Source organism: Paramormyrops kingsleyae, chromosome 6, assembly GCF_048594095.1.
Source record: "Paramormyrops kingsleyae isolate MSU_618 chromosome 6, PKINGS_0.4, whole genome shotgun sequence".
Lineage (NCBI taxonomy): Eukaryota > Metazoa > Chordata > Actinopteri > Osteoglossiformes > Mormyridae > Paramormyrops > Paramormyrops kingsleyae.
The window spans coordinates 32,746,835-32,756,401 of record NC_132802.1 but is presented as its reverse complement, the minus strand read 5'-3'; the positions used below and the strand labels follow the sequence as shown (position 1 = coordinate 32,756,401).

The window sequence follows — 9,567 nt, the reverse complement described above, 5'->3', positions numbered from 1 at the left end:
GTCGGGCCGGAGAGGGGCAAAGGTCATTTGGACAGCTTTGAACTACAACTCCCCCGCCAATAGGGTGATCTCCTTGCGGAGATCAAAAGGGGGAATGCAAAATTTCATAAATAAGGGAAAATATTACTAATCAGCATAATCAGGGTGATCTCCTTGCGGAGATCAAAAGGGGGAATTGAGGGAATAATTAATAAAATAAAGGGAATGATTCTATAAGGCTGTAACTAATCAAAACAAGAACTGACTGGCGCGCCGGCAAGGCAAGGCTACCTAATCGGAACAGATAGGGGGGGCGACAGAGAATATCAGCGGCCCCTACTTATCTTTTAGCCTTCCAGAAGGACAACTACTGTACGAACCGGCTAGAATCACACATGTGGTTGTCACGTAGACGGAAGGTACTGAGAAAGGGGGGGGAGATGCCCAAAGGGCTTTAAAAGGGATACAGCTGATACATATGGCAGAGCCTCCTCCTGTACATGCTGAATGTATGTCAGACGGCCGCTCCCGGATTGCAATCTGTCAGACAATAAACCGGTGATTTGCAACTTCTCCCCGTGTCAGCTGTGAATCTCTTCTCATCCACGGACCCGGTGGAGACGCCGTGCTCCAACAGTAGTAATGAAGAACATTACTATGTTGTTTTTGATGTAAAGTGTTTTATCCTATAATTAAGATTCAAATTAGTTTAAGCGTGTACATAAAGTCTGATTAGACTTACAATGATCGAATGACAAAATGACTGAAGCGGAACTAAGAAGCGAATCGTCGTTTCCCTTTAGGAGCGGCGGACCGTTTTTGCGATAACCATTTCCAAGATGGCGGACCAAGAGGAAGCTGTGAGGGAATTTGTTGCGGTGACTGATGTAGATGAAGAGAGGGCCCGCTTCTTTTTAGAGTCTGCAGGCTGGGATTTGCAGGTACGGCATTTAATGTGCGAGAGAACAGTAGGACACTGAATGCACGAAGACGTTGTTTGGATGCCAGGAAAATACGATTTACTGTATCCTGCTTTATTTTGCTTTGTAACTCGCTAATGTTACCTGTCATTGTTGCAGCACTGGAGTGTTTGATATCTTCGGTTAAACGTTATAGATATTCTACTTGTTTTATTTTTATAAACATTAACGATTGTAGTTTACCTTTGTGTCACTGATGACTAAAGTGCAAGTCACAGGTATACCGATTAAAAATAGGTAACTATTTTAATCGTCACTAGTTATGCGGGAAACGAAACTGACAATAAGCCAAGCATGCCGTTTAACGCGTTTAATATATGTATTAGTCAACAAAAAATATGAAACTAACTACAAGGACTAGATAAATAAGAGGTGTGTTTATTCTTGTGTAGCAACAGTAGTTCGAGTAGCCAGTTATTCAAATGATTAAGTTTACCGACAGTGAAAAATGGCAGCAACGGAAAATGACAAGGGCAAGCAAGGCATGGATACAGTTTTAAGGACAGTCACTCATGTTTTCCATTACAGTTTCTGAAAACTTTATACGATCAGAGTCGGGAAGGTATTTCACATTTAAGTATGCTCCTTCTTAGCGCTGTTTTAGTTCTTTAAATAGACTCAAAAGTCGTTGTATATACGATTGATAAATTTCAATAATAGTAATGACAATAATGCTGATGATGATGATGATGATAATTTTGGATTCTTATATTGTGAACCGCTGCCATTTAAGACTGTTGTGCGTCTGTCTTTAATTTTTCTGTGCTGTGTACGGCGGTTTGTTTACCACATGAAGATGCTTTTATTTTCCCTAGCATATTACTGCTAATTTCGCCAATTTTATCTCACAATCTGATAATCTTAACAGCACGTCCGAGGACTTTAGGGTGCTGATTGCATCTCTGTCCCCCTTTTAGCTCGCTTTGGGCAGTTTTTATGAGGATGGTGCTGAGGATGACATTGTAACCTTACCGCAGCCAGATGGGGGATCTGTTTCTCGCTCTGCAGGACCAAGGTTCACCCTCTGCTTACACTGTTTTTTCTTTAAAATAAGGATTTGTATGTTCATCAGTTCAAATTGTAGTACAAAATACAAACAACTTCTGCTAACTGCATGTACAGTGGTTTGGTTATTATGTTTGCAGATTATTGTAATAGCGTTATACTTTAGCAATTTTTGTTGCTGGTAAGTTTCATCACACCCCTCACCCCTTGTCAGTGAACACAGAGTAACCTCCTTCAGAGATCTGATGCACACCGAGGAAGAGGAGAGTGATGAAGAGGAAGGACAGAGGTGAGCCACAACAAAATCAATACTAGCGTTTGTCTCTCTCTGACCTCGACTGTGTTTCCAATTCTTCAGCTTGGTCTCTGTATACCTTAAGCTAACAATGCTTTTCGCAATTTTATAAATATGTTTAATATATGGCTGACATAAATTATAAACCTATCCAATCCAACGTTGTGCTTTTAGGACAGAAAGATAAGTGACAGTGGTGAGTAGTAATGCACACATTTAACTAGTAAAGTACTAATTAACAGGAAATTGCTATAAAACATCATGGTGGAAGGAGAATTGTGTTGTTAATTTCAGCTAGAGGACAAAACGGCAGACTCCACATAAGTGGTTGTCTCTCTATGAGCTCTATTCATTCCTGCCCACCTTCTGCACACTGGGAGAGTTTGGCTCTACTGGCAAGGGAGGAAAATCAGATAAAATTGGCCACATGATTGACTGTGCTACTACACACACACACACAATTTAAAGCATCCCATTGTGGATTTCCATTTTGTTTTCATTGAAAAAAAAAACACAGAAACAGAAAAGTGGAACAGTGGCATCAGCTTACTTCAGAACTGTTCTGTTCCTGTAATGACTCTACATTTTCAATGCTCATCTCGCTTGCTGCCCCCTAAATGGCTTCTTAGTCTACATTTTTCTTGCTCACTGTGCAGAGTCCATGTATTCATATCTTTATGGAGACTCTCCATTCATTTTTTATGGGCATAACCCTAATTCCAGCTCTGACGACCTTAACCCCTACCCAGCCCTAATCTTACCCATAAGTAACCAAACAAATTACTAGACTTTCGGCATTTTCAGTTTTTTGATTGCATTAAAATATTGATGTTATCCTTGTGGGGACCGGAAAAAAGAATATCCCCACAAGTTAAAAAGTTACTCGTTTTTATCACATTGTAGAGAAATCTGGTCCCCACAATGTAATAATTGCAAAAATACACACACTCTCATGGCCCCTTATTAGGGTTATTATAGCTGATATTCTTTGACAAATGTTTTGACTGGATACAGCAGAGGTTCCTAAAAGGGGTCATCTGTCTATGACCAAAATCCAAAATACCATTACATAACCGTTACATATTATTGGTATAAAAAGATAAACACAAAGAACCAAAATTTGAAGTATACAAACAATATTTATTCTTCAGTAAAGTATTTTCTTTTTAAAAATTGGATTTAATTTTATAATTTGTATTGCTCTTGAATACAATTAATGCTCCCCTTTACAACCCCCTACTTCATCTTTCAGAAAACAAAACAGATACAGTGGAACATCTGACATAACAATGAAAATACTATTTAATTCAAGACAAAACTTTGACAGCATCAAATAATATTATCATTGTGTAAGTTTCTTCACGTTCCATCCCACCCCTACTAATAGCTGAACTCTCCAACTGTATGTTTAACTGCTATTGACATTATCAGTAAGACACACAAACATACACAGTTAATATACCCTTGACACTAACTTAACCCCGAACTTCCACCATCAAAGCATTGTCTCTTGAAGTTCTCCTCTTTTAAACGGAAAACCTCTTGCCTTGTCCTTAAGCTGAGGGTGCCTTGTTTTGAAGTTGTTGATCTAATTTTGCTCATTTTAAAACTCTTTACTTAGTACCTCTCCACACAGAACACATTGAAGATGTTACAATGAAACCAGCTGAAATAAATTTTATATTTCTTTATATTTACATTTGGACGACTATTAAACACTAGCTATTCTGACTGTTTACACACATTGAATTAAAATGAGGACTTGAAACAGACCACTCTGATTGGATAGAAAGTATCCAATACGATGAGGTTTCAACATGACAATGACAAATTGACCAATCATTGACGCGTTCACAGGCTTGTTGACAGGAAGAGAAGTGTTGGTTAACGGGTGCGTGGAAAGACCCACCACACCGTATATACTGATATATTGTTAATTAGATTTCTTATGGTCAATCAGTAAATCCCATAGTTTGAGAACCCCTGAGATACAGTAATTCTGTTGTCTGAGGAACACCTTTGGAGTCTGAGCTCTGTCACTATCTGCCTTAAGGTTCTATGCAGGAGGCTCGGAGCGCAGCGGCCAGCAGATTGTGGGTCCCCCCAGGAAGCGGAGCCCCAATGAGGTGGTGGAGGAGCTGTTTAAGGGAGCCAAGGAGCATGGTGCTGTGCCGGTGGACCGCCCTGGCCGGGGCCCCGGGGAGTCCAGCAGGGCACAGGTTCGAGGGCCATTTACTGTACTAACTTTATGGACTGGCTTAATTGATTTTAAACACCCGTTTGCTGTTGATCTCAGTAGGCTCCTTGTTAAGTCTGTATTACAGTGATGTCAGACCATTGGGCTCACATGCCCTCAGACGGGATATTGAGTGCCATGTTCTGACTGTGTGGACCCTGGAGGAGTAGGTCAGCATTTTCACCATGATCGCTTTTTCTTGTGCTCCTCTGGCTGACTGGCATACAGGCCTTTGTTGGGGGTGGCTATCGGCTGGGGACAGCGCCTGAGGAGCAGTCTGCTTATGTGGCTGGAGAGAGACGGCCCTCTGACAGCACACAGGACGTGAGACTTTTTCCTTTACATAAGAACATAAGAAATTTACAAACGAGAGGAGACCATTCGGCCCAACAAACTCGTTTGGGGAGAACTTAACTAATAGCTCAGAGTTGTTAAAATCTTATCTAGCTCTGATTTAAAGGAACCCATGGTTTTAGCTTCCGCTACACTAGCAGGAAGACTATTCCATACTCTGACTACACGCTGTGTAAAGAAGTGCTTTCTCACATTCATTTTAAAATGTTCTCCCGCTAATTTCCGCTTATGGCCACGAGTTCTAGTATTTAAACTAATATTGAAATAGCCATTTGGCTGAATGGCATCCAGACCTGTTAGAATCTTATATACCTGGATCATGTCCCCCCTTAGTCTCCTTTGCTCGAGGCTAAACAGATTCAGCTCAGCTAACATCTCCTCATAAGACATTCCTCTAAGACCAGGAATCATTCTTGTAGCCCTACGTTGCACCCTTTCCAAGGCAGCAATGTCCTCCTTAAGGTATGGTGACCAAACCTACACACAATATTCTAGGTGGGGTCTTACCAAGGAATTGTATAATTGTAGCATCACCTCCCTTGACTTAAACTCTACATACCTAGAGATGTAACCCAACATCCTATTGGCCTTTTTATGGCTTCCCCACACTGGTGAGAGTGGGACATGGAAGCATCAACATACACACCGAGGTCTTTCTCATAATCAGCTACCTTTATTTCAGTGGAGCCCATAAAATATCTGTACTTTATATTTCTGCTCCCTGTATGGATTCCCTTACATTTATCTATGTTAGATTTCATCTGCCAGGTATCAGCCCAGTCACTAATTAAATCAAGATCCCGTTGTAGCCTCTGTGCTGCTAGATCAGTATCTGCTACACCACCCACCTTGGTGTCGTCTGCAAATTTAACCAGTTTACTGTATGTATTGGTGTCAATATCAATGTAAATTGGAACAATAGTGGTCCTAAAATGGAACCCTGCAGTACCCCACTATGAACGCAGGTCCACTGCGACATTGTGCCTTTGCTTCCTCACGGACTCTTAGTTGTAGTTCCTTCCAGGTTTGTTTTCTGTTCTTGCAGAACCTAAAACCTGTGTAAACACAAGTCTTTTGTCAGATGTTTCTATTTTGAGGGGCGACATGGTGCAGTGGATCCCACTGCTGCCTCATACCTCTAGAACCAGGGTTTGAGTCTCTGCCTTGGCTCCTTGTGTGTGGAGTTTCCATGATCTTCCCGTGTTGTGTTGGGGTTCCCTCTGGGTCCTCTGGTTTCCCAGCACAGTTGAAAAACATGCTAAGATAAATTTGAGTTGCCGGATTTCCCATAGGTGTGCATGTGTGAGTGAATGGTGTGTGAGTGTGCCCTGTGATGGGTTGGGATAGGCTCCAGACCCCTTGCGATCCTGCATAGGACATGCAGTTACAAATGATGGATGGATGGGTGTCTGTTTTTAAGAAATTCACATTGTGCATGCCCTTTAGATGTAATAGGGGAAGTTTGTTTCTTAACTTCCTTAATTTTGAGTTTGAAATATTCCTTTGAAATGTTTCAGGGAGTTTTTCAGGATTACAGTTAAAGCACTAGGTACTGTTTTCATATATAGGTGGCACAGATGCTCAGTGGGCAGCACGTTTGCCTCGCATCAACAGCATAGAAGGGTTTGGATTTGACTTCTTCCAGTGTGTAACATAGCCCCGCGCTGCCTGGCATAGGCTCCATGTCCCCCTACGGCTCTGACCAGGATAAGCGCTTGGAGGCTAGATGGATGTTTTCTCTTGGAGGTCACTGTTAGGGAAGGTAATGTAATGTGGATCTGTGTCTGGATGCAGGTGCATGTGGTGCTGAAGCTGTGGAAAACTGGGTTCAGCCTGGATGACGGGGACCTCAGGAACTACTCTGATCCCAGCAACGCTCTCTTTCTGGAGTCCATTCGCAGGGGGTAAGGCTGTAGCTCTGGAGAGGGCCACAGTGTTTTTTTCCCTTTTCTTTACTCTTTACTTTCATAGGCCTAGTGGCAAGTGTGTAGCTCTCTGACCAGCCTTGAGGACACATGGTGCTGTCCAGGACTGACCACTGGCAACATGCAGTTGCTCCGATAGACCACTAGATGGCGAACATGTTTTACTTCCTGCTTTTAGGGAGATTCCTCTTGAGCTGAGGCAGCGGTCCAGAGGTGGCCAGGTCAACTTGGATATGGAGGACCACAGAGATGAGGACTTCTCCAAGCCCAAGGTAGCCTTCAAGGCCTTTGCAGGTGAAGGCCAGAAACTGGGCAGGTGAGTGAGCAATTTTGTACTGTGATTTGTGTTTATGAACTCAAAAGCTTTCCTTTTAATATGTATTTTAAGGAAAGTAATTCTCAGTAACCCAACAGTTGCAGAGGACAGTGTTGTTCTGTCATTCTAATAATAATAATAATAATTATAATAATTGGTACTGGAGCTGGGGGTTAAGGACTTTGCTCAAGGACCCGCGAATGTGCTGAAATGTATGACATAACGCATCTTGTAGAGCAATAGTAATAAAGTGCAAGTAAACATGCTAACAGACTTGGAAAAAATCATTCCAAAGAACCAGAAATGGCAGACAGGCGGTGTAATGAGTCTCACATTGGTTTCCTCCCTTTCCTTGGGCCCAGTGCAACCCCTGAGCTGGTGTCAGCCCCTGCAGCGATGGGCGGGCAGCGGGACCAGGAGGTTACGGAGGCCGAGGCCAGCGCCTCCGTGGCCCTCGACTCTGCTCAGCCAGTGACCAGCATTCAGATCCGGCTGGCTGATGGAGGCCGGCTGGTGCAGAAGTTCAATCACACACACAGGTGAGCTCTGCCCAGCCAGCCCTCCCTCCTGCCCGCCTGCATGCTTGTCTTGCCTTCTGCTGCTGGTTTGATCACCTCAAATGCCCCCCCCCCCCCGGCTGGGTGCTGTGACCTCAGTTTGCTCAGAGCTTGTGTGAGCAAAAGGTGTTCTTTATAAGAAGGTTGCATTTAAAAAAGATTTTGGCCCGAAATATTAAAATAACAAATAACATGAATCCTTATGCTTTATTACATTGGCTACCTCCCAAAACAGGAAATGGATCATATTAATCCAGTTTGCCATGCATCTCTCTCTCCCTCTTTATCCCATATCTCCTTCCATCTCTCCATCTCTTTTTCCCTTTCTCTTTCTCCCTCTCACTCTCCCTCCCTACCCCTCTTTCTCCCTATATGTCACTCTCCCACCCCCATCCATACTGCACCTGTCCCTTGCTGCTCCCAGGGTGTCTGACGTGCGCCAGTTTGTGGTGGGGGCGCGTCCAGCCATGGCAGCCCGGGAGTTTGTTCTCATGACTACCTTCCCCAACAAGGAGCTCATGGACGAAAGCCAAACGCTGCGAGAGGCCAACCTGCTGAACGCTGTCATCGTACAGAGGTTGAAGTGACCCCGGCACCACGCAAGGACTGGAGCTTTTATAGTTTTTGTTTAGTGACATATTTTCCCTCCGGAAGTGTCTGACCTCCACATCAGGGAGCGGCAGTGCTGTCCGTTACTGGCCTTCAGTGGTGAGGGGGAGTATGAGGAAGGAAGCTGGGTTTGATTTAACAGACTGCTCTGCAGTAATAAGGGAATAAAATCATTTTTAGGAAAATAACGCCCTGACTTCAAGGCTTATTCTGCAGTTTTCCATAGTTTTTGCTGTTCTTTGACTGATAATATGCTGCCCTCCCCACACACTACTACTGTCACTGAAGTGCGATGTCCAGCACAGACCAATTGCAGACGAACCCCCACTCCACAGGAAGTGGAGGTTTATCTTCTTAAATCTGCTGCAAACATGCGATCAAATTAACCTTTTAGAAGAATTGTCTGTCCTCAGGTGTGGGCTGAAAAAATTCCACATGATGGATGAATAGAGTGTTTCCCTCCTAAAAATGCCCACACAGCACCTTGAAATGTTAGTGTATAGTAACACAGTTTACATTGAAGAAGATTTACATAAGTGCATCTATAACCTTGGATCTGTAATCCTACTCACTGTGTTACTATTTGAGGTTGTGTATGAACTGGAAACCGATTAAAACCTGACTTTGTCTGATGTTCTGAGTTTTGAATTCTTTCACTCTTCTGTGTGCTGAAGTTGGTTGCGTGACTCATGTTTTAGCGTTCTTTCAAAATCATACGTGTGCTGCAGTGCACAAGGCTGTTTGCCATCTAATGTTCAAACTGTCACTGTATTTCTCAACGTTTTATGACGCTCGTGCCTTGCTAACATGCAAAGTTGGGAGCACTGTTGTCTCGCCCAGTTTTGTGGGTTTAAATTCCGCCGTCGCTCTTTGTACGTAGTTTGTATGTTGTGCTGCTTTCTTTTGGGTACTCCAGTTTAGGTGAATAGCCTCTATTTTGCCTGTAGTGTATGAGTTTGTGTGTGTCCTGCAATGGACTGACATTCCGCCTTGGATGGACCCTGCTTTGTCCCGTATGTGACCTGGGACAGGCTCCAGGCCCATATGAATATACCTTAGTAAAATGTCATTCATGTTAATGTTTTTTCCAAAAAAATTATGCCCACTTTTTCAGAAAAACATTATCCATACTGAGACTGGCAGAAATATAACTACGCATAAAAATGTCATTATTTTAAGTGCAACATATTTGATGTCACAGGTACATCTGAAAATCTGTAGAAGATTTTAAAGTTTTTCTGCCTTACACTAGAAAAAATTCAAAAATCTATAAATATCTTTCACTTAATCCTTTGAAATTTGCTTTAGTCT

The 9,567-nt window shown here is 42.8% G+C and overlaps 1 protein-coding gene across 1 annotated transcript; it reads left to right on the top strand.

Annotated features, from left to right (window-relative positions):
- Nucleotides 1-471: 471 nt before the first annotated feature.
- On the top strand, nucleotides 472-8,888 carry nsfl1c (NSFL1 (p97) cofactor (p47)). Its single transcript, XM_072713087.1, has 10 exons — nucleotides 472-537; nucleotides 783-920; nucleotides 1,877-1,974; nucleotides 2,179-2,253; nucleotides 4,313-4,478; nucleotides 4,724-4,819; nucleotides 6,644-6,753; nucleotides 6,953-7,090; nucleotides 7,453-7,629; nucleotides 8,072-8,888. Exons 1-10 carry the CDS (start codon nucleotides 487-489, stop codon nucleotides 8,232-8,234), a joined length of 1,212 nt encoding a protein of 403 aa, XP_072569188.1. The 5' UTR covers nucleotides 472-486; the 3' UTR covers nucleotides 8,235-8,888.
- Nucleotides 8,889-9,567: the final 679 nt, after the last annotated feature.

Bases quoted from the DNA above. Each gene is read 5' to 3' on its own strand.
- nsfl1c (XM_072713087.1), top strand. From the start codon at position 487: ATGTATGTCAGACGGCCGCTCCCGGATTGCAATCTGTCAGACAATAAA. The intron at 1,975-2,178 runs GTTCACCCTCTG...ACCCCTTGTCAG, and splicing joins TCTCGCTCTGCAGGACCAAG to TGAACACAGAGTAACCTCCT. The intron at 2,254-4,312 runs GTGAGCCACAAC...ATCTGCCTTAAG, and splicing joins GATGAAGAGGAAGGACAGAG to GTTCTATGCAGGAGGCTCGG.